The 22,987-nt window shown below is 40.3% G+C and overlaps 5 protein-coding genes across 7 annotated transcripts in view; 4 read left to right on the top strand and 1 right to left on the bottom strand.

Annotated features, from left to right (window-relative positions):
• Positions 1 to 1,539: 1,539 nt before the first annotated feature.
• Positions 1,540 to 8,575, top strand: nek9 (NIMA related kinase 9). The gene is made up of 23 exons (XM_032500314.1): positions 1,540 to 2,122; positions 2,657 to 2,834; positions 2,930 to 2,985; positions 3,070 to 3,140; positions 3,221 to 3,326; positions 3,427 to 3,558; positions 3,665 to 3,775; positions 3,927 to 3,991; positions 4,115 to 4,165; positions 4,273 to 4,465; positions 4,547 to 4,691; positions 4,802 to 5,002; positions 5,153 to 5,199; positions 5,352 to 5,513; positions 5,610 to 5,718; positions 5,808 to 5,969; positions 6,127 to 6,294; positions 6,373 to 6,432; positions 6,708 to 6,895; positions 7,007 to 7,165; positions 7,302 to 7,406; positions 7,490 to 7,543; positions 7,626 to 8,575. The coding sequence occupies exons 1-23, from the start codon at positions 1,937 to 1,939 to the stop codon at positions 7,806 to 7,808; spliced, it is 2,892 nt and encodes a 963-aa protein (XP_032356205.1). The 5' UTR covers positions 1,540 to 1,936; the 3' UTR covers positions 7,809 to 8,575.
• A 17-nt stretch (positions 8,576 to 8,592) lies between these two features.
• LOC116670052 (zinc finger C2HC domain-containing protein 1C) lies at positions 8,593 to 12,419 on the bottom strand. Its single transcript, XM_032500322.1, has 3 exons — positions 12,278 to 12,419; positions 9,984 to 11,435; positions 8,593 to 9,290 (listed from the first exon to the last, which is right to left on the bottom strand). Exons 2-3 carry the CDS (start codon positions 11,337 to 11,339, stop codon positions 9,201 to 9,203), a joined length of 1,446 nt encoding a protein of 481 aa, XP_032356213.1. The 5' UTR covers positions 11,340 to 11,435; positions 12,278 to 12,419; the 3' UTR covers positions 8,593 to 9,200.
• Positions 12,420 to 12,453: 34 nt separating this feature from the next.
• Positions 12,454 to 13,685, top strand: LOC116670063 (acylphosphatase-1). Its single transcript, XM_032500338.1, has 2 exons — positions 12,454 to 12,558; positions 13,298 to 13,685. The coding sequence occupies exons 1-2, from the start codon at positions 12,469 to 12,471 to the stop codon at positions 13,511 to 13,513; spliced, it is 306 nt and encodes a 101-aa protein (XP_032356229.1). The 5' UTR covers positions 12,454 to 12,468; the 3' UTR covers positions 13,514 to 13,685.
• Positions 13,686 to 13,899: 214 nt separating this feature from the next.
• mlh3 (mutL homolog 3 (E. coli)) lies at positions 13,900 to 22,971 on the top strand. 3 transcript variants are annotated; one of them, XM_032500311.1, is made up of 12 exons: positions 13,900 to 17,503; positions 17,625 to 17,756; positions 17,840 to 17,919; positions 18,075 to 18,179; positions 18,295 to 18,379; positions 18,457 to 18,525; positions 18,642 to 18,750; positions 20,069 to 20,228; positions 20,329 to 20,352; positions 20,448 to 20,526; positions 21,182 to 21,333; positions 21,439 to 22,971. In XM_032500311.1, the coding sequence occupies exons 1-12, from the start codon at positions 14,953 to 14,955 to the stop codon at positions 21,508 to 21,510; spliced, it is 3,618 nt and encodes a 1,205-aa protein (XP_032356202.1). In that variant the 5' UTR covers positions 13,900 to 14,952; the 3' UTR covers positions 21,511 to 22,971. The 3 variants fall into 3 exon arrangements, with proteins under 3 accessions (XP_032356202.1, XP_032356204.1, XP_032356203.1); XM_032500312.1 differs by having other exon boundaries at positions 13,901 to 17,503; positions 17,625 to 17,726; XM_032500313.1 differs by lacking the exon at positions 17,625 to 17,756.
• Positions 21,437 to 22,987, top strand: part of fosaa (v-fos FBJ murine osteosarcoma viral oncogene homolog Aa) — a 4,566-nt gene continuing 3,015 nt past the window's right edge. The window contains exon 1 of the mRNA XM_032500326.1: positions 21,437 to 21,514. The gene's annotated coding sequence lies outside the window, so the exon portion shown is untranslated. The remainder of the gene's footprint in view (positions 21,515 to 22,987) is intronic.

The following is a 22,987-nucleotide window of genomic DNA, read 5'->3' on the forward strand; positions in this document are numbered from 1 at the left end:
TGTGTGTGTGTGTGTGTGTGTGTGTGTGTGTGTGTGTGTGTGTGTGTAAAGGTTTACCTCCATCTGTCAAAAAAAACCTTGTTAATAAAAACAGTACACTCAATCAGGGCACAGACAGAGACACCTCAGGGACAAAGACAGGTACTGCAGTTCCAGCTGAGTGGGCTGTAACCTGTGGAAATGAGTTTGCAGTATTTAGTGTAATTTCCGTTTGGTCAAAACAGGAAATTGTTCTTGTGTGTGTGTGTGTGTGTGTGTGTGTGTGGTTGTGTGTGTGTGTGTAAACTGTCACAATATATTGCCTAATGTAATATAATTTGTCTTGACAGAAGTGGTAAGTATTTAAAGTAAATGCAATATAATTGATATTTATGTTTAAGCTGCCTTTCACAAACTGCCTTTTGGTTAAATCCCCTTAACCCTCAATATTGTTTTTTTTTTGTATTTCTGTTATTTAAGATTCTCAAGGAAGTCCCACAGATGCAAATAATGAGAAGTTAATTTAACATGCGTACTTTACAGTGACACACTCTGATACTGATTCACATGTGCTGCCCACATAGAGGCAAATATCTAATCATGAAGTGATGTACTCTTACGTCTAGAAATCTGGGTTGTAGGAGACATAAAAATGGTTTATTTGTAATCTCTCCTGTTGCATACAAATATGCAATGTGTGTGTAAAATAAATGACCTTCCACCAAGCTTTTTCACAGTTCCCAACACTATGGTAAGTTAATGCTGACGTTATTAAGTAAGCATTAAATATTTTAGATGTATTTTTATTCAGGTTTTAAAGTTACAGTTCACAGTTACCCTTTATACTACAGTAACTATCCTTTTAATACATCCGGGAGAAGACCATTGCGGGCATTTTTTTTAATCAATGACAAAGACAGCTTTATAAAACTGGATTTTTATATGATTTCTGTATCAAATAATTTGGTGGATCAGCCAAAAACAGACATGTATGTCATACTATCTTGTCCTTTAAACGTTTTACAATGTATTCTCCATAAAATGTACTGTAGGCCTACAATATTAATATCTAAATGTAAAATTATTTGTAACTGGAGTTAGGCTACCTATATCACCCTATACCCCTGCGGTAAAAGAAGTTTCAAGGGTCTGATGATCTGTAAAATTAGTCACACTGCAGTAGTTCTGATAATTTGGTATCAAAATATGTGATAGACAGCTTGATGTATGATGTAGCTTGACTTTGATGTATGAAACTTCAATTGCATATCTGCTATTTGTGTAACATCTCTTATTTTAATTTATAGTCGCTAAACTATCGCAAGGAGAAAAAAAGATTGCTGCAACAGTTTAAAAACTCCAAGGAAACCGTTTACTTCGATAGTTTCCGGGTTTAAGGGCAACGCAAGGATGGAGGAGTTTTCGGTTGGTCGTCGCGTGTTAGACGAGACCAGTCGGTTTTGAACATTGCCAACCCGTGTGTTTGTTACACAGACTTACTGAAAGCTTTAGTGTGCTTCTTGCTAACCAGGTGTTAGCCAATTACGCTAATTTTACTATATGAGCATAATAGACTAGTACCTTTACCGGAAATGCGTTCGGTTGGCTTTCATCGTAAAATACATGACAATACGCTCAAAGATATACATTTTATTCTGAAACTCCATTAAGTTTGGTTGAACGTCCTCATCTTTGTTGTGTCATGCTTGACGCTGGTACAACTACTTGTACGTATTTTGCTGCGTTGTATTTTCGTACTTTGTGTGTGTTGAGTGGCTTTGAGACATCAGGTAACTTAATACGAACACTTTGACAGGCTTCTTTGTTAGCCGATACGGGTAACATGTTAGACGTATGCACGGTTTTATCCAAGTCTTTCAGAAAGAGTTATCTTAAGGCCTGTTCGGGTTATTTCCATCAGTAACGTTACCACTGGCTAACACGACTTTGAACAGAAATGTCATTGGGGGACTATGAAAGACATTTCGATTCGCTAAATTCAGATTTGTGCGACGGGTCTGTGGTAAGTGAGCGATCAGCGTCGAGCACATACAATGGCGAAGAGGAGAAGTTGCATTACATTCCTATCCGGATCCTCGGGAGGGGGGCGTTTGGTGAAGCAACTCTGTACAGAAGAACAGAGGTAAGTCATATTTCCCAGTTTTTAAAAGACACGGATAACACATTATGCCGTGCAACAATCACTTTCCTTCATGATGAACAGTTTGTTGTTGAAAGTGTTTCTTAAATGTACATGATTTACTATCACTTCCACAACAACAACAACAACAACAGGGCAAGGAAAACACGTCTTAAGCAAGTTTGCAAGGTGCCCAAAACTTTTCCTTGGACAGCCATGGGGGTTTGCAGTCAGAAATGAACCACTGCTTACCGTGAAAACATACTAATTACACATTACTTGTACACTACACGTTTATAGTGCTACATCTTGTTGTGCAGGTCCCTCTCTTAAGAAAATATTCTGAACCAGTTCTATTTCATAAAAGGTTTTTATTCTAAAACAGAGAAGCTTTTCCTTGTCTGTCTATTCTGTAAACTGGTAACGAGGAGTGTAGAGAACCCTAAATCTATGCATTCTGTCATCTGGAGGGACACATCCGGCTGATGATTTGAGACTCTCATCAGTATCGTTTAATGTCTCTTCTGGCTTCTCTAGGACAACTCTTTGGTGGTATGGAAGGAGGTGGAGCTGAACTCGCTCTCTGAAAAGGAGCGCAGAGATGTCATGAACGAAATAAGCATCCTCTCCATCCTGGAGCACAACAACATCATAGCCTACTTCAATCACTTCATGGATAAAAACACCTTGCTCATTGAGTTGGAGTATTGTAATGGTATGTATATACTGTGTCCCCTCTGAAGATTTGATTGAGATTAGTTTGATTGCTGTTCATCTGTGACAGAATGCTAAATGGCCGTCTCATCACAGGAGGAAATCTGTACGATAAAATCAACCACCAGAACGGGAAACTTTTCAGTGAAGAGGTATGATTTCAACATTGCAGGGAACTTATTTTATACAAAGAGGCTATTTTCTATGATATCTTTACCTTTAACACATTTCTTTAGGTGGTCATATGGTACCTGTACCAAATTGCCTCAGCAGTTGCCCACATTCACAAGGCTGGGATCTTACACAGGTAACCACATTTTCATTATCTGGCGTCTGCAGGACTTTCTATTTTTGTTTTGAACAATGATTATTTTGTTCTTCTTGTAGAGATATCAAAACTCTGAACATTTTCCTGACTAAGACTGACCTCATCAAGCTGGGCGACTATGGCCTTGCAAAGAAGCTAGACTCTGAGTTTTCAATGGCAGAGACTGTAAGTTGTGATTTGTTTTTTTCTTTAATCAGACTGCTATAATTTAGTAAATATTACTTGATTTGTTCACTTTCACTTTTTTCTTTCTGTGTAAATCCAGTGTGTGGGAACTCCATATTACATGTCACCTGAATTGTGCCAGGGATCGAAGTACAACTTCAAATCAGACATCTGGGCCCTGGGTTGTGTAATTTTTGAAGTCTTGGCTCTAACAAGAACATTTGATGCAACGGTAAGTTTGTTAACCTGCTCAAAATAGTTTTATTGCTCTGCAGTAGTCAGAAAATGTAGTTTTATTTCCAGCAGAATAAACTAATTTTGCTGCTTGTGTCCATCAGAACCCTCTGAACCTCTGTGTGAAAATAGTCCAGGGCAACTGGACTATGGAAGTGAACTCTGATGTTTATTCACCTGCATTGATCAAACTGGTGTACGAGTGCCTCGATCAAGTGAGTGAGGGTAATAATCCGAGAAGAGTGGTGTGCAGTGATTGTCATGAAACAAATGGTTTGATGCCAGAGATAATACTGTGTGCTAAGCAAAAGCTGGCCTCTGTGAGGGATATTACTGTAAAGTTGTTGTGATCTTTTTGTGTTGCAGGATCCTGAAAAGAGGCCTACATCTGAGCAGATTCTGGACCAGCCGTTTATCTCCTGCTGCAGACAGTAAGTTGGTTGAAAGGGAAAAGCTCGTTTTGGTTATTTCTTTTTAATAAGAAAATGTTTTTAGATTCTGTTGGATGTCAAAAAAATCCATGCCAACACATTGACAACCTCCTTCTCTGGTAGGGAGCTTGAAGAGCGAGTTGCCCTGCTGAATTCAGCAATGAAAAAACCAAAGTAAGCTGTTAACACTTGCAATTTTCTCCATTGTAAAAGCCTGTCTGTGGTCCTTTATGTAAGATTTTGTATTGTATAACGGATTTGTTGTCCTGCCTGCGCCATAGGCTGAGTACAGTGACTGACAGCTCTGTTGCTGTGGTGACCACACGCTCAAGGGATGTGTACTCCTGGGGCGGAGGGAAGTTCACCCCCCAGAAAATGGACATGTTTAAAGGAGGCAGCAGTGCCCAACATGTGTGTGCAGGGGAAAGTCACTTTGCAGTAGTGACAGTGGAAAAGGAGCTGTACACCTGGGCTGTGAGTGTTAATCCATGGATGAGATTTACTGGAACAAGTTGTGTGCTTCACTTCAAGGAGCTTTCTTAAACTTCTCCTCAGAATGTCCAAGGTGGAGCCAAGATGGTGGGCCAGCTGGGACAGGGAGACCAGGCCTCGTACCGACAGCCAAAGAGGGTGGAGAAGTTACAGGGAACGACCATCCGACAGGTGGCATGTGGGGCTGACTTCACTGCCTGTGTCACCGGTGAGCGAGGAAATCTTCCTGCGAAAACAGGAATTTGAGAAAAAACCTTTTTGTATTATAACACACTTTTTTTGAACCATCTGCTGCTGCTGCTGCTGCTGCTTTTGCAGATGAGGACCAGATGTACATGTTTGGGTCAGACTATTACGGCTGCATCGGCGTGGAGGGTAGCCTCGGCATGGAAATTTTGGAGCCAGTGCTTTTGGAGTTTTTCGAGGATCGACCTGTCCGTCAGGTTTCGTGTGGAGACAACCATGTGGTGGTCCTGACCCGGGGTGGGGACATCTACTCCTGGGGCTGTGGAGAGTATGGTACACAGAGTTGCTGTATTTACTATTCTGAGCTGATCAATGTTGTTTTTGCTGTTATAACTGTAGACAGCAGGGGGAGATGGTGGCCTTTTTGAAAATAGAGTCATACTAAGTGTTCTAAGTCAAAATTGCACTATTTTCCTGCTGCAGGTCGTCTTGGCCTGGAATGCGAGGATGACTTCTCTTCTCCAATGCAAGTAAGATTTTGTTTTGCGTTCTGGCATATTCTTCACTGTTTTTTAGGAGGCTAAATCCTTGTAGGAGCAAGTAAGATGCAACATGTTTTAAAATAGGATAGTATTTGTAGCTATTTATTTAGAAAATACTGTCTGTTTTCTGGTTTTCCCAGGTGGAGATCCCTAAAGGCGCTACCATCTCCTCAGTGTCATGTGGCAGCGATGGAACTTTCTTTTTAACAGAAACTGGCAAAGTCCTAGCATGTGGAAACAATGAATTCAACAAGCTTGGTCTGAACCAGGGATTCTCTGGTCTCAAAAACCACCCTGGAGAGGTACTGGGTTATACTTAAAGGACTGTATTAATAGACACTTTAGGGGATGCAGCTATGTTTATGTGTGTGTGTTTTTTTTTCTGTACGCCACACCAGAGTTACCAGGGGATCCCATACATCACCACATTGACCTTGGTAAAGCAGCTGTCACGGTTCAAGATTCAGACCATAGCTCCAGGGAAGACCCACACAGCTGCCATTGATGGTACCATAAAAAAGGCTGATATTTCTCTTGTAATTGAACCTTTTTACCATTTTAAAGAAACCTATCATATATGTTTTCTGGGTTTGCAGTACGTGGTCGCCTGATCACCTTTGGTTGCAACAAGTACGGACAGCTGGGTGTGAAGGACTTTAAAAAACATCAGGGCGTCCAACTCCTTCTCGGACCCTTTGGAGGGAAGATAGTGACCAAAGTGTCTTGTGGAGACGGCTTCACCATTACAGCCACTGAAGGTAAAAACATGAACCGTCCTGTTGTGCATCTATGGCAATAATATGTATATTTTTATGATTTCATGTCAAGGTTTGTAGTACTTTTTTTTTCTTCTCAGATGCCCAGCATCTTGGTCTCGAGGATATAGCTGTCGTCACCTGTTTTTGTTTCTTGCAGACAATCAGATCTTTGCATGGGGAAACGCAGGAAATGGGCGACTGGGTATGCCAGCTGATAAGGGATTTGGTTCAGAGGTATGCCCTGCCATGCCAAGGCCTATCTTTGGTTCCCTCCACCATGTACCGGACCTCTCTTGCCGTGGTTGGCACACCATTATAATAATGGGTTAGTAATCACAACCAGACACTTGCCCAGTTTACTGGTACAAGCAGCCAGCTGTCTAATATATTTTGTCTTTTGCAGAGAAAGTGCTCAACTCCAAGACTATTCGCTCTAACAGCAGTGGACTATCATCTTGTTGTGGTATATTCCTTTCTTTACCAATTTGTGTATTGATTCATTTTCTTTGCTTGGAGAATAAGTCTACATTTTGTGTGTGTGTGTGTGTGTGTGTGTGTGTGTGTGTGTGTGTGTGTGTGTGTGTGTGTGTGTGTGTGTGTGTGTGTGTGTGTGTGTGTGTGTGTGTGTGTGTGTGTGTGTGTGTGTGTGTGTGTGTGTGTGTGTGTGTGTGTGTGTGTGTGTGTGTGTGTGTGTGTGTGTGTGTGTGTGTGTGTGTGTGTGTGTGTGTACACACACAGGACTTGGCCAGGAGGCATCTACATCCACACTGGATATGGACATAGAACCTGGTTCAGAGACAGAGTGTCGTGACAGGGGTCTTGGGGGTACACTGGAGGATCATACAGAGGAGTGCCTCATGGAGACCCCGATGATGTCACTGGCAAGTCAGACTGGGGACAGCTCCTGCCCGCTATGGCTTAGAAAGGTGTGTTATCATGAAAGCACCAAGGAATAAGGAAACTTTTAGTTTGTCTCCATTTACAGGTTTCTGTTTTATGGTTCAGTGTTCTAATTCAGGGAGGTTCTCATTCAACAGGAGCTTGAGAACGCAGAGTTCATCCCGTTGCCAGAAGGCTCTGAGGCATCCACTCCTGACCATCTCTCTTCTGTCTCTGAAAGCGTCACTCTACCTTATGAGGAGCTGAAAGAGCTAAAGGCTGCGGCAGCAGCAGTCAGCACTAAGAAAGGCCTATCGGTAATGGCAACATAACTGTCCTTTGCACAAGACATGAATTATGTACTTCAAATAAACACTAAAATTTCACAATACTGCTGTTTATACTGTGTAAAACTGCATTTTGCATTTTTAAAACTGCATTATTATTTTCCAGACTAAACGAATGAGCTGTGGTAAAGTCAATGGACTGGAGGAGGCTGGCGTCTGCAAAAAAGGAGAATCAAACGCATGCTGCAAAGCGAGTAGCGAAGTCACACAGGTATCAAATCTGCTCACTGCAAATCATGATCTTATCAGTCCATCACATTGCCACAGTACTTGACAAAGGAACTTATTTTGCAGCTGCGAGAGACGGTCTCAAGTCAAGAGATGAGGATCCAGATCCTCGAGAAGCAGGTGAGACATTTTTCCCAAACGCGACCAGATATTCTGATTTTGACCCTTGTGCATGTTTAACAGCATGCCTTTCTGCCTCTAGGTCAAGGAGCAGCAAAAGGAGAATGAAAGGCTCTGGGCAGCGATTAATCGTTCAACGCTACGTCAAGCAGAATGTGACAATAATGGAAACCACCAGTCAGATGCCCGTATGCCTGGGGACGGAGGAGAAAGAGGAGGCGGATTCACAAACCATGGGGGTCGATCTGCAGGGGCTAGTGTGTGAGGCGTAACCTGCAGATGTCCTGATTATGGGAGAAGTGTCAAAGCTCTTAGCACATATTCAATTAAACAAGCTTGTTAGATGGGGAGTGGAGGCTCAGTACAGTGGAGGGTGCAGCCTCATGCCCATTCACAGTGGTTACATACAGTATACATATTTGACAGAGAGCTAAGTTGCATGATTACATTGTTTCATATGTAAGACTGGATAATATCTTGCACACTCTCATATGCACACTTGTGTTTACATGGGTGCAGTAATCTAGCTAGTTTCTCCACAGACTGAAATGTTGGCTGGATTCAACATGAAGCATCGGACCTTGACATCTGTGAGAGACAATCATCATAGTGTTACTCTGCAATGTGAATGTTAAGTCCATGTTTTGGTGGTATCGTTGAGTTTAAGTGATGTCAGGATTGAGGCTTCAGTCCTCAGTGCTTCATATATTAGTATTTATCAATAATATGTAAGACCATCTTGCGCAAATAGGAAACAATTTGGGTTTCGTCTTGTCAATTGTTGAGAGATGGGCTGCCAGGATGTTTGTCTAGATTGATCATGAGTCATGACTCACGTTGGCACCATTTTCAAATGTGAAAACATATGTATCACTTTTATTTTCAATTATTTTAAATGCATTTGATATTCTTAAAATACCAAAATAGCCAACACAATAGTTGGCTATTTTTTATAACAGCCTCCTAAAACGTTATTACATATTTATCAGAAATGTTAGCTATTACAAACATATTCAAATTATCTCATGCAAATATATACTTTTTGTAAATTTGCATGTTTTAATGTCTTAAAGTATTTGTGTGAAAGATGAAACTACTGATAAATTTTTTAGCAACTACTTTTAGTTACTTTTTCTTATATTGCCTTCTTCGACTCTTGTAGGGGCAGCACATGTAGGTCTATCTTCTTTGTGACATGTATTAACACTTGAACTGTTTTATTTGAATATGGAAGCATTTATGATATAGCTGACCTTGCAAATTTGTTATTGTGATCTTATTGCATTTTCAAACCGTTTTTATTTGTCTTAGAAATGTTGCTCTGCTTTTTTTTTTTGCATTACATTAAGACGTGCGTGCGTGCGTCCGTCCGTCCATCCCAATGTCAGCTTACAAGCTGTTCTCTGGATGTCAGATGTGTGCAGTATAACACTGCAATGTTTTTGTGCAGTAAAATGCAACATTAAATACAATCAGAGTGCCTTAGCAAGCTACTGAAACCAAAATGAGTGCAAATATGACAATGCTGTGCCTAAGGTTGTTTGTTTATACAGTGTGTTGACAGCATTTAAAGATGAGGATGATGATGGGTGTGCTGACAGCTGAGGAGTTCTGGTTCAAATGGTCCAGGGACGTGTCTTGGTTTGGTCTGGGCGGCTCACTTGGCCCGTTTATGTTGTAAGGTTCCACCTGGGAGTCGACCCTCGTGCAGATTCCTTGTGTTTGCCATGTGGTTCTGTCTTGGGTTCTTTAAAACATGAATAAAAAGACATCAAATACATCTCAAATATTTAATACCTACATAATTTACTACTTAATTCCAATAAAGTTGGGAACTGTGAAAAAAGGTTTAGTGGAAGGAATAAAAAGCAGAGGAAATGATCTCTGACCTTTAGTCCATAGTAGGGGTGGGCAAAAAATCGATTCACATTCGTATCGCATTTCAAATTCTACAGATTTAAAATTGAATCATAACATTCCAAAAATCCATTCATATTTTTTGTTTTGTATTGCCGTGTATACAATCACATGGGAAAAGTAACTACATTTACATACTGTTATTGTTTTTTAAACTGAGATGTTTTTGAATCGAAAATCAATTTTGAATCGAATCTTAAGCCTACAAATCGAATTGAAATGTGACATTTTCTGAATTGTGCACCCCTTGTCCTTAGTATGGGTAAAAATCCTACATTTCCCATAATACAACTAATAGTAGCTTCTCATTAGACTCTCTCTTGCTAGTAAATGCTATATGACCCTACACCCCCAGTCTGAAATGCAGACTCTGTTATTTGTAGTCTACCCTGTGGAGTTTTCTTTTGTTGAACAAAGGCATGTGGAACCAGCTCTTAAAAACAATTCCCCATAATGGTACTCCACAGGTCATATCTTTAACATAAACATTTGTGTGTAAAATGTTAAAATGTTACGGGCCTACCTCTGGGCTCTTGCTGTGGGTTTTCCAAAACTGCTCTATGGCGGATCCCTTGGTCCTATTAGCGTAGGAGTTGAAGACTTGACGCTGTGATTGTTGCACTTTTTTACAGATTTGCATATGCTTCTGTAATCTTTCGCTTGCAAACTTTCTGTTGCAGATTTTGCAAGGAAGGAGCTGGAGGCCAGTGCCTGTGCTGACTTCCTGTCTGAGTTCCTCCTGCTCCGGTCTGCTGGAATGAGATGGATGAGAAACTGGTGGAAGCTGTCGTCCCACAGACAGTTTAAGTCCTGCACCTTTGTGGCTTTCTGTTGCAACTTTATAAGATGTCTTCTGTTGAATTATCTGAGGCATGTCTTGTTCATCGTCTACACCGTACACCTCCTTACATGTCCTTTCCCTATATTTGCTTTCTCTTGTCAAACCTTTATCGGCCATGGAGGTTGTATTTTGTTCTCTTTCTTTTGCTTTCTGTGTTCCATCCTGTGACTTTACACCTGTCACTCCCCAAACGCCATTATCTTTTCCCTCCCCTCCTTTTCTTCTTCTAGTATGCTCGTTCACATTTTCCATCCTAGAAAGCTCTCCGCTCACTTTTCGAACAGGAGCTGTGATCTGATGAGTATCTTTATGGCCTTTTCTATGCCCCTGGGAACTCTGTGCGTCTTCTTTGTCTCTTATTTTCCACCTGGACCTTTCTTCTTCATGTGTATTCCTTCTTCTGTCCTCGTTCTTCTGATCTTGCCTGTTCATAAGTTGTTTGACATCCTCCTGTCTTCTTTCTTGTATCGTCATTTCATTTTTTCTTTCTGGTTCTATCTTCTTCTGCTCAGCCAGCCTGGTTATGGTCTGAGAGTTTCCCCTCTCTGTTCGTCCCCTGTTGTGCCTCTGCTCCTCTCTACTTTGGTACTCCCTTGCAGCAGCCTCTCTCTGGAATTTTTGTCTTAATTTTTCCTCAACACTCCACAGCTTATCCTGCAGCATGAGCTGTTTTGCATGAATTGCTCTGGCCATCTGCAGTTCTCCCCTGGGCAGTGGGTGTGAGTCTTTTCTTGAATGCTGGGATCCCGTGGTCTTTCTGGTGCCATTTGAATGGTACTCTTGGGTCGACAAAAGGCCTCTTGGTTGTTTTGTAATAGTGATTTTCTCAAAATCATACAGATCAAATGATTCTTGTTTCCGGGGATTGAGAGGTCTTCTGTGGCTAACAGGCTTGTTTGGAAATGGCTGGTCTACTCCATCTGCTTTCCTACCAGGTACAACACCATGTTGTGCTTGAGTAAAGACAATGTCTTGCCTTTTCCCTGCAATAATGGGCTGCCCTTGAGGACTGTGTCTTCTTTGTGGGTACATGCTCATGTACCCACTTCATCTGTTGTCTTTTAGGTTTTATTGTTGTTAGATCTTTGCCAAAAACACCTTAGCCCTCCACACCAGCCACTAAGGGAAAGATTTCTAAGAAGAAGAAAAAACAAGCAGAAAAAGAAAGTAAGGTAAAAAGGATGGTGGATTAGAGCTGGTATCTGCAGTGTGTAACTATTTGTATGAAAAAAGAACACAGGTGTGACCAAATCAACTGGGCTTGAGTTACATATTAGTATCTGATACCCAAGAAACTTCATCTAATTAGTCTCTAGTCTAAATGTAGAAAATCAAGTTAGCACAAAGATCTGTTAAGATTAAAACAATAAAGTTATCAATCCATCATCCCTCCACCCATGCATCCATCAATCCACCAATCAATAAATAAATCTGTCATTAATTACTCAATCTCTTATCACATGCAAAGTGCATAGTTCCAGTGAAATGTGCTACATATACAATTGTTCTGTAGCTAGTTTTTTGTTGTTGTACAAAATTCAGTAACACTGTTTTTAGCAGATGGCATTTGCTTAGTTGTCATGGAACCTTTAATGTTTGCACCATTCTGACCAGGTTTGGGACTTCTTGTCCATTTCGCCTTAAGAGTAATCAGCAGATGAAGTTTGAGTATATCTTAAGTAGAGTTTCTTTGACAGGTAGCTTAGGTGTTTCACTCCAAAAAATACCAAAGATAAAAATGGGAAAAAATTAAGAAACCTATATAATACTTTAACAAAACATTGCTGACATGGCATTTCTTAAATAATATTTGCTAGCTAAATGATAGAGGTCAATGTCAGATCACCGTAGTCTCCCTTTGCCAGACCCTACTTCAAAGATGTCAGATAAAATGTAGCAACCTGGTATATATAGACTTATTAGTGGCTGACACATTTTCCCAAAAAAACGGTCTAGAATTTCCAACAGTTACTGACCTTTTAAATGTCGTCTGAATTGAAATTAAAGTTGAGTTTAGCTAAAAAATTAAGCCACTCGGCGACAACTATGATAACTGTTGCGACTCATTTTCCCAACGTTTATACTTGTTGCTTAGAAACCAAACATCTTGGGTGTTCTCTGATTGGTCCACTGAACATCACTTCCTGAAGCAGAGCCAGAGCCCCGTATGTTTCAAAATCGAGGTTCTTGGGAGCTGCTGGATAGCATTATACATCCATGTTGGACAGTCGTCCCACGGCTTCCTAACAATATTCAGGTGAATTATATGACAGACAGCGAACTTTCATGTATCCATACACCATTTATAAACAGCTAAATTAATTATCCAGGTTGCAAACCGTGTGAACATACATAGCGAGCTACATATTGTACATACATTATATGTTAGCATAGCAGCTAGCTAGAACATAACATAGTCCTTGCGATGTAGATATGTGCCTGGCATACACAACTCAGCACGCAATTACCTTCTGTCTTGTTTCTCGGTTTCTAGGTCCACTATGGCCAACGAAGATCTAATTTCAGTGGATTATGAAATTTTTGGAAGAGTGCAAGGTGTATTTTTTCGAAAATACACTCAAGTAAGTTTGACAGTGGTATAAAGTTAACATACACATTAACAGTATGCTATTTTCGTAGTTTTAGTTTGACAAGAAAACAACTCAAGGTTAATTCTCTACCTTCTTCTGGAACTTTCAACTGCATCTCACGATCTTGCGGATGGAGTTATCAGTTCATTATCGTGGATGCTAAAAACTAACAGCTCCTGAAGCTACTAAATGGACCTTGAGTTTTCGTGCATCAAGTGTTATTTTAAAACTAAAATAACATGAACATGACAAGCAATCTTTGTCCTGTAAACAGTGCTTAGAGATCAAGACTGTTCCATCCTGTACAATTTATCTAACCAATATTCCCTTCCCAGTATCCCATCACAGCCACATTCTCCATCAGTATCCCACCTCTGCCATCTTCTAATGTGTTTCATTTTCCAGGCAGAAGGGAAGAAGCTTGGTCTGGTGGGGTGGGTCCAAAACACAGGCGCAGGAACTGTTCAGGGGCAGCTACAAGGCCCACGCTGCAAGGTGAAAGAAATGCAAGTATGGCTGAAATCCACCGGGAGCCCCAAATCAAACATAACCAAGGCAGAGTTCAAGAACGAGAAAACGGTCAATAGCCTAGAATACTCAACTTTTAACATAGTAAAATGAAATAACTCATAGATTGTGCCTGTAATGTTAACTTTGAAGCAGATATTTATTTATTTAGTCTTTTCTTATTGGTTGGATTACATTCAAGTAATGGAATAAAAATATGTTAAGGTTATGTCTCATTAACATCTACAATATGGAATAACATTCTATAAATGGAAAATTCCTCTCACATTATATGCATTGTATTGTAGGAACAACAATGAGGAAGTATTAAATGAGGTGAACCCATTATGTAACAGACTGTTAACATACTGTAAATCTGTTTGAAGGGGGTATTTGCAAGCAAATCAGAATCCAGCAGACATGCTTCTGAGCAAACAGGCAATGGTATCCGTCACAGCTGTCTTCATCGGCCTGCCCAAAGACGTGACTGAAGGAGTCTGAGGGGAGCCTGATGAATGACTAAATACTTATCAGAATGCTGATGCCCTCCTTTGTGAACTCTGCAGGTGACTGTGCAGAAACACTGACAAAAAAAGCCAAAGATGTAGAATAAATGTGTCCTCAATTTGTGGGGAAATATTCATGAAGAATGTCACTGTTGATGTCAGACCTAACAAGACTTGCCAAGAGGTATAGAGGAAGGACCTCAATCTATATATATATATATATATATATATATATATACACACACACACACACACACACACACATATGGAGAGAGAGATTTAATATATGTAGGAAAGAAAGATGTACATAAAAACAAAATATAACAAGCTCTAAATGGAATAAATTAATAAGAATAAATGATTAAGTTGAGGGGCTGTCTGTTGTTAAACGTGTGGCTTCTTGACATCTCCTGGCTGACACTTTAAATTTTTCCATTATCTGGATTTATGCAGTGTATGTGTGTGCAAATAAATGAAGAAATTTTTTTCTAGGCTAAATGAATAAGCGTCAGGCGACAATTTACATGTATTTGTTTCAACTTTAAGTTGAAAATACAAGGACAACACAATGACAGTTAATCCAATAAAAAAAACGGTTCCTGAGTCAATAGAAACATTAGATAGCACAATACAAGCTGATTGCGAATTGCCAACGACCAATAGAAAAAGACGACGGCAAGTCCTTCACACCAGAAGATGGCACTGTTAGCTTCGGCTGTCGACGTTAGTTGCTATGGTCATCTCTTGTTAGACGTTGACTGTAAACAGCTGCTTAAGATAGACTTTTTAGCATGGACTTCCGATAGCTTATTTTAGTGTAACCTTTTATATACAGTATATGAGTGTAACCCGACTTTAAAAAAAGAGTCAAAAAATCAAAATGCGACTGTTAATACAGTTTATGGTTGGAACCCATGGAGTTAGCTAGTGTTAACTGCTAAGCTAATGTTAGCAACGGCTAATTTTAAGCGAATCGACTAATTCATTACTGTGTAGTCGGTTGGAACAGGTAAGAGACCGAATATACCAAGATAACAGAATTTAACAATGATTAAGTGCTTGACTAAAGAGGTTCAGGGGAAACTTCGCTCCGGTGTCGCTATCCCCTCGCTTCAGCAGTGTTTAGAGGAACTTATCCTGAACAGCATCGATGCACAGGCGACCTGTGTGGGAGTCAGGATGGACATGGAGGCCTACAAAGTTCAGGTAATCGACAACGGTGCCGGGATTAACGCCGAGGATATGGAGTTAGTGGGAAACCGATACCACACAAGCAAATGCAGCTCTGTTGAAGACCTGGACAACCTCAGGTGGTATGGTTTCAGAGGAGAAGCCCTGGCGAGTTTAGTTTCTCTCGCCACATTAGTTGAAATCTCATCCCGGACCAGATCGTCAGTGAAAACTCACGTCAAAATCTTCAAGGATGGCAAGGGCATGGATGTGTTTGAAGCAGATACTGCTCGACCTTCTGCGGGGACAACTGTTGTTATTTGTAACTTCCTCCACAACATGCCAGTCCGGAGGAAGAGGATGGATGCTGTCCTGGAGGGTGAAAGGATCAGACACAGAGTGGAGGCTATATCTCTGATGCATCCCTCTGTGTCTTTCACCCTAAAGAATGACTGCACAGGAGCCATGATGGTGCAGCTTCCTAAAGCTAGAAACACCTACCATAGGTTTATTCAGATGCACAGTCTTGGACGAGCACAGAAACTTGGAGAAATCAGCTACACACACGGACAGTTTGAAGTGACCGGTTACATTGGCAAAGAAGGCCACTACAACAACAGCTTACAGTTCCTTTATGTAAATGACAGACTGCTGCTGAAAACACGGATGCACAAGCTCCTGAACTTTCTCCTACGCAGACTGAGCAGTTCAAATCAGAAAAATGGCAGTCCAGATGGGCAGTCTACAATCAGGAGTCCAAAGCACAAACGAAGCCAAGAACTGCATGGAGTATACATCATCAATATCAAATGCTCTTACTCAGAGTATGACATCTGTCTTGAGCCTGCCAAAACTCTAATAGAGTTCAAAGATTGGGACCGCATTTTGCTGTGTATCGAAGAGGCAGTAAAAGCGTTCATGAGCAGGGAGAATTTGGTGGCGGAGCTTTCTCAGGAAGACTTGGATTACTTACCTCCAGAACTGTTTGGCACACACAATTCAGATAGTGGCAATGGTGCTTCCACACTAGATTGCAGTATTGGAATGAAACTGGCATCTGATCCTGTTCATCGAAAGCGCAAAGATGACTTTGTATGTGAGGACAGTGTTAGCCGGGAGTCTGGTCAGATGGAGTGCAAAGAAGAGACTGAACAACAGGGGAAGAAAAAGATAACTGTAAATGAGTTTTTAAAGATAAAAAGGGAAGGAAGCATAAACAAAGAATATAGATATGAGTCACAATGTGATCTTGCTGGACTTGAACCTACATCTGATAATCACATTACTGAAGAAGTGGAGCCAACATTCAGTGAAGCAAAGGAAGGCTCTCCAATGTTATGTATGTCAAGTTCAGTCAGACAAATAGAAAGTAAAAAAATTGAACTCTCAAAAGAAAAAGTAATAATTTTAAATAATGCTACCTCAACCAGCAACGTGACTTCACTAGACAGCATCACTCAACAAATTCAGTCTGATTTAAACAGTATTGAGCAACGGTTACCTGACTGCCAGAGTGCAGGAGGACATGAACATACTTTAGTAAGTAACAGAAAAATCAGTCTGTCTGATCCATACATTCACGAAAAGCTGCAGACAGTATTTCAGCAGCAAATCTTAGCGCAGAAATGTGAAGAGACATCCTTTGCATCAAAACGCAAAATCTCACTGCATGCAGGCAATGACAGAATTTGTCAGAAACCATGCAAAGACTTTGCTCCTATCGTTCCCCCAAAATTACCCAGACTTGCAACTTGTCAAAAGTTGGCCTTATGCAAGGAGTCTGGATCCCTTGAGAAGTTTAGAAGAGTATATGGAAAATCTGATGAACTAAAATTATCCTCTCAAGAGACTCAGAATAACACTAAACTTCCTCGTACAGACAGCTTTGTTTTGAATTCCCAGAAGTTGTTGTTTTGCCAGAAAGATCAGCCAAAGGGTGGAGTTATAGAAACAGAAGAGACGCAGAGCATCCTTCGAAGCCCACCAACCCTCTCAGCATTCACCAGGTTAAAACCAGTCTCAAGGCAGAACAGAGGCAAAACATCTTTAGCAGCTAAACTCAACCATTTGAAACAACACAGAACAGACGATTCAAAAGTATTAGCACACCTGTCCAGTACTGCATTGCAGGACAATACCTGCCACAGTGGTAATGACGGTAGCCAAGACGGCAATAACAACAACAATGACTGTGGTTTGAATCTTGAGCCAGTCCCAGGTTGCAGGACAAATCCTCTGCTGGCTGAGAGGGAAGTGGTTACGACATCGGGGGACTGGCTTCATCACTACGATGCATCTGTGGGAAAGACGGTTTATGTCAACAAAGTGACTGGACATAGCCGATACGAAGACCCACCTACTGATGAAACGCAAGTCCGCTGTACATCTGACGTCTCCAATATGGCTGTTATTGTCATCTCTGAAACGGGTGAGTTAGTGTTTTTTTTGTGCTTTTCAGCAGGTTATGTTGACATGATAGCAACTGGAAGTAGCACTCAATATTAACCAAGAATACCTGTCACCGTTGTTCCTGTTCCTTAAAACTGTAGGGATGGAACCCAGATGCTACCCATTTCAGATTGATCTAGTGTTGCCCTTCCTACCAAAGTCCAGGACAGATAGAGTGATTAGTTCAGGGCTTGATGACAGAGGTACCCCACAGACAGATCTGACTGCCAACTGTAGGGTGCCTTGCGCACATACAATATACAAAATGTGAAATTGTCTTGTTTGTGTTCACGTATAGTCTTGTCTGCCTTAACAGATGCCAATGGTGAGAGCTCCAACTCACTTGCGTTGTTGTACTCAAAATGGAATAATCCCGTATTTGTTCGACCTCCTACGGTAAACAAAACTTGTGTTTACTTTGTAAAGACTTTACAAGGATTAAAAAGATCTACTTGATTTATCGGATCTAAAGTTTAGTGTCTCAAAACACTTTCCAAATTAAATTGTAATGCTGTTTAAATGATACATTTTGACCCCTACTGTGCCAACAGGTTGGTGTGGACATATCAAGTGGGCAAGCTGAGGGACTGGCTGTCAAGATCCACAACATCCTGTTCCCATATCGTTTTTCTAAGGCCATGATTTGCTCAATGAAGGCAAATTTCTCTTTTGGTTTTCTTTTAAACGTTTGACAAAATGTTCATTAATATGCCTTTAGACATTTCACCTTCATTGATGTTATGAAGTAATAGCTATTTAATTACCTTATAGGTTATTCATCAAGTGGATAAGAAGTTCCTTGCATGTCTTATCAATACAAGAGAGGGAGAGCCTGCAGCACTCAATGAAACTGAAGGTATAGGCAGGCACTTCACTGCATTTAGTCATTTGTTGTTTTATCAGCATCTCATTCATTTGATATTGAAACCCCAGGAAACCTTCTGGTGCTGGTGGATCAACACGCTGCACATGAGAGAGTTCGACTTGAACATCTAGTTGCAGGTAAAAACAAACACACAATGCACAGTATTAATGTAAAGAATGAAATGTTAAATTAACAATGGTGTTGCTGGGACCCTGATGTGATACCACAGTCCTAATTGTATGTTCTGTCATAGATTCCTATGAGGATAACCCAGATGCACCAGGGGAGAGACGTCTGTGTTCATCTACCATTTTTCCACCTCTTGAGATCAGTGTAACAGAAGAAGAACTTAGGCTGCTTAGGTGTGTTTTTACTACAGATATGTACAGTACAACAAGCTAATCGGAATATCTGAACAAAACAGTACACTTGGGGGAAAGGCAGATACTACTGAGTTTAAGAATATAAATATGCTTAGTAAGTATGGCAAAAGAAACTTGATCCACTACTCGTTAATTTTCAAAATTTATTGGCCAAGTCTAGCATATCTCATGTGAAGATACGCTGTGTATATAAGTCAGTGTCCAATTTTTTTATTTTATTTGTTTTATGACAGAACGCTACCAATTTTTGGATAAAATGTAATTTTTGGAATGCTTGATGACTAGTTAGTCTGCTAATGGCTGATGCAGGACTTTGGGCTTCTGTATTCGGCAACCACAGCCTGTAAGCTTTTTTTGAAGGCGTTTAGGATACACAGGTGTTTTTTATTTTTTTTATTTTGGTCTGATTGTCATTGCTTGATGGATTACCTTACCCTGCAGTTGGCCTTTAACTGGTTGAGGTTTAAGAGCTTGCTGGCTGTTCTGTACTCAAACGGACATACCCAGCAGCAGATATGGCAATGAGTTGAAGGATGGTAGCAATAAAGATGACAGAAAGGGCAGGTGCAGTGATGCAGCTTCATTTCACCTCCGTTTTAGCTGTTACGTAGCACTTTGGCTCCCATGCCGTCATTCAGTAGCATCAGCACTCTGTTGCTGTGGCAGCATGTATTAATAGTTGAGTGTACACTGTCAAATGCCTCCCAAAGAGAAATCCAAAGTTTTGTTGCATTTTCCTGTAAATGGAGCACTGTCAAAAAATCATGTCAGTTTTTTCAGACAGTGGAAGGAGTCACTACCTTATTTGGACAAGGAGGTAATGGCTCTATAACTGCATCAATCTGCCTTATTTCCATCTTGATTATAGTTACATAAGAGGAGCTCTGATCTGGAGCTCTGATCCCTTTGTTGTTCAGATGTTCTAATTTACTTTCCTTGATGACATAAGGCCTCACCGATACTGACACACACAATCACTCACCTCAGAAACCTATTGTCATCCCTCAAATGACAACTTCTTAACCAGAAACAAACTATACTCCTGCCTGTGGCTCATCTCTAAATGTTTCACCACTGCTGTGTGCCGCTATTTTATTTTTTGTCAAACTCCGCTACACAGCTTGTTTTTAACTTTTGAAGCGTTTTTGATAATTGCTTGACTATACTAAATTCTGATGTCTACTGACTCCAACTGACAAAATTGAGTTGTTTTTTTTTTATTTACTTTTTTCATACCATGGACATTATTACATTATCATTATTGTTGAGCAGTGTTTTCTGTGTTGTTCTCTTACAGGTCTTGTCAGGCACATTTGCAGTGTTTGGGCCTGGAAGTGAAGTTCTCACAGGCAGCAGATCCACACATTTTTGTAAGGAAGGTACCATTGTGCTTCATGGAAAAGGAGAGTAATGAGATCAGGCGGGGGAGACCATCTGTTATCAAGCCTATTGTTGAGGTAGGACTTTCAAATTAAGACCATCTATTGTATCGCTCATTTAGCAAAAAGGCATCACCTTATGTTTACCATTCTGCTTCCCCCCAAATAATCACATCAGGAGTATCTTCAAGAGCAGATTGAGGTAAATATGTTTTTGAGGCCCTAAACCATTTTGTGGGGAGAAAGTATCTTATTCAATAAAGGGTAACATGTATCCTTTCTAATTCTTTGTTTCAGTTACTCCGCTCAACTGGTCGAATGAGAGGAACCCTGCCTCTCACTGTGCTGAAGGTGCTAGCCTCCCTAGCATGCCATGGTAAGGTTACATTTCTTCTCTCCATCCTTCAGTTTACTTTTTGTTCATTGATGTGAAAAATAAATTATTCTTTGAGTTTTATCAATGATCATTTAACATTTCCTATATACTTTGTGTCTTTGTGTTGCCGCATACTGTAATCTCATTATTTAGTGTTTGCTGTGACAGGACACCACATTCCACCAGAGCACAAGTGACACCATATAGCCTACATACATATGGCAGGAAGAAACTGTTTTGTCATAGGATAAAATGGATGTTGCTTGAAGTCTGTTGTCCAATGATAATAGACTGTTGTAAATAATCCTTTTAATAGGAAGGGAAGAGATGTGTTTTTTTTGGCTGTATTCCAGTCAGAAAGAAGTCCTTTGTCTCTAAAACAGTATACAATCAATATGCACAAACTTTTCTTTGGGAACTGCCTTGGAAAACTGAACTGATAAGACTTTTCCTCTGTAACTTTTCTTCTGTAGCCTCCCTGTAATTAATTACATAAACTATTTGCAATTTTCACCTTTTTACCATTTCTGTGTTCTCTGTGCTTTTGGGTTTGATATTTATCTACGGGAGCTAAGAAAATATCCCTAACAGATGATTCAACATATTTCAGTTACATTGAAATCTTCATATGAATATACATGCATGCATTTAACAGGTGCCATCAAATTCAACGACAGCCTGAGTAGAGATGAATGCTACAGCTTGGTGGCGTCCTTGTCCTCCTGCCAGCTGCCCTTCCAGTGTGCCCATGGCCGTCCCTCCATTGCTCCCTTAGTAGACACTCTCCATTTGGACAAAGATGAAAAGGTACCAGAATGGAAAAGCACATCCGAACTTTGTACCAAATGTACTATTCAAGGCATTTTACAGCACAGCAATCTGGTGGTGACAAAGCATTTTTGTTCCCTGCAGGAATTACAAAAACCCAACCTCCAAAAGCTAAGAAGAATGTATAAGGCGTGGGAACTATATGGAAATAGATAAGTGGGTGTGTATTTTATTTTGAATGTGTAGTTTACTGTCAACTAATTACATTGTAACTCATAATTCTCTGATTAAATGGTTCAAATAGTCAAATTCCTTCCCAAAGCCCTGTAGCAGAAACATTTTTTTTTATTTTAACGAAACTGTAAATTCATAGCAAGATTGTTCTATATATATATAAACAATTTTGTCAGAAATTGTTGTTAACATTTAGGTTGGTAATTACACAAAATGAGGAAATACTCAAATAAAAGAAAGCAAAAACACCATTCTTAAAATAAACAAAGATATATCCTTGAGAGCACAACTGATTTAGGAAAAAAACACATCATTTTTTTCAAATAAAACAATGTCTTCATTAAAGTCTTTTTCAATCTGACAAAGCGGTTGCAAGAGTAATAGTTATCCAATATGTTGAGATGCTGGTTTCTCTCTGCATCATCTGTCTTGCTGCTGTCACAAAGTTCGTCATGCATTGAATTATCAGCAGTAGTTTGGATGAATACTTATATTATTGGAACAGTTTAAAGTTTTGATTACAGTATTAACATTTTAATTAATTTCTATTATTTGAACCAGTAGGTCTGGGACCCACCCACTGCCTAATGACATTTGATGTTATTTGAGAGAAAATCAGGATTTTGCCTCACTTGGATCACCCCAATCATCGCTTGAGACCGGCACATTTTTGTAGATGTTATCTTGTGATTTTGTAGAGTCGGCCGGCAGGTACGATGTAACGGAAAACATCCGGTCCAAAAGGACAGCGATCAGCAGCAAACGCAGAGTCGAGACCTGCTGCTAGAGAGAAAGATGATGATGCTGCTCCTCTCAAACGTAGCCACCGCCCCCCTCGTCCTCCCTCCTCTAGTTCCGGGTCATTTCACGTGACCTCTCCGCCCCCACATAGGCTATCTCGCCTCATCGCCACCCCCTCTTCACCTCGTCCTCCCCAAGTAAACAATCCCTCATCATTTCATGATGTCTGCTAGCTGCCCTCGATTCTTCTCTTAGAAAAAGGCTGCCCCAAAGTGAGTTCACCCACAGCTCTGTCAGAAGTTAAAAATATACGTTCGTATATGAAATGGGAAGAGGATTATGCACACTCAGAAAATATGTAAACTACACTCGACATACTATATTTTTGTAATCGCTCAAAATGAGTCGCGTCGACCTTGCAATTAAGTTAGCTTTTACATTAATAAACAAAATCTGTGGTTTGAAGTGTCTCTTACTCTTGAATAAATGAACGCACCAGGACATCATTTTTTTTCGCCGAGGAAATGGCTAGATTATATGATTATGTGTATTTATAAATATGCTCACGTTTCTCACCCCACATTGCATTCAGCCGATATTTGTGAATGGGAGTGAAAATCGTGGCTTTGGCGCGGTGACGACGTTATTGCCAGTTCAAAGACATGTTGTAACATATTATTCAGGGAGGAAATATAGAAGAGAGAAAGAGAGAGGGAAA

This window comes from Etheostoma spectabile, chromosome 20, assembly GCF_008692095.1.
Source record: "Etheostoma spectabile isolate EspeVRDwgs_2016 chromosome 20, UIUC_Espe_1.0, whole genome shotgun sequence".
In the NCBI taxonomy this organism is placed as follows: domain Eukaryota; kingdom Metazoa; phylum Chordata; class Actinopteri; order Perciformes; family Percidae; genus Etheostoma; species Etheostoma spectabile.

Coding starts and splice junctions, on each gene's coding strand:
- nek9 (XM_032500314.1), top strand. CDS start 1,937: ATGTCATTGGGGGACTATGAAAGACATTTCGATTCGCTAAATTCAGAT. Junction 3,992..4,114: donor TTTATCTCCTGCTGCAGACA/GTAAGTTGGTTG, acceptor CTTCTCTGGTAG/GGAGCTTGAAGAGCGAGTTG. Junction 4,166..4,272: donor TCAGCAATGAAAAAACCAAA/GTAAGCTGTTAA, acceptor CCTGCGCCATAG/GCTGAGTACAGTGACTGACA.
- LOC116670052 (XM_032500322.1), bottom strand. CDS start 11,339: ATGAGCATGTACCCACAAAGAAGACACAGTCCTCAAGGGCAGCCCATT. Junction 9,291..9,983: donor CCCACAGCAAGAGCCCAGAG/GTAGGCCCGTAA, acceptor CATGTTTTAAAG/AACCCAAGACAGAACCACAT.
- LOC116670063 (XM_032500338.1), top strand. CDS start 12,469: ATGTTTCAAAATCGAGGTTCTTGGGAGCTGCTGGATAGCATTATACAT. Junction 12,559..13,297: donor GGCTTCCTAACAATATTCAG/GTGAATTATATG, acceptor TTCATTTTCCAG/GCAGAAGGGAAGAAGCTTGG.
- mlh3 (XM_032500311.1), top strand. CDS start 14,953: ATGATTAAGTGCTTGACTAAAGAGGTTCAGGGGAAACTTCGCTCCGGT. Junction 17,920..18,074: donor TATTTGTTCGACCTCCTACG/GTAAACAAAACT, acceptor CTGTGCCAACAG/GTTGGTGTGGACATATCAAG. Junction 20,229..20,328: donor TTATCAAGCCTATTGTTGAG/GTAGGACTTTCA, acceptor TAATCACATCAG/GAGTATCTTCAAGAGCAGAT.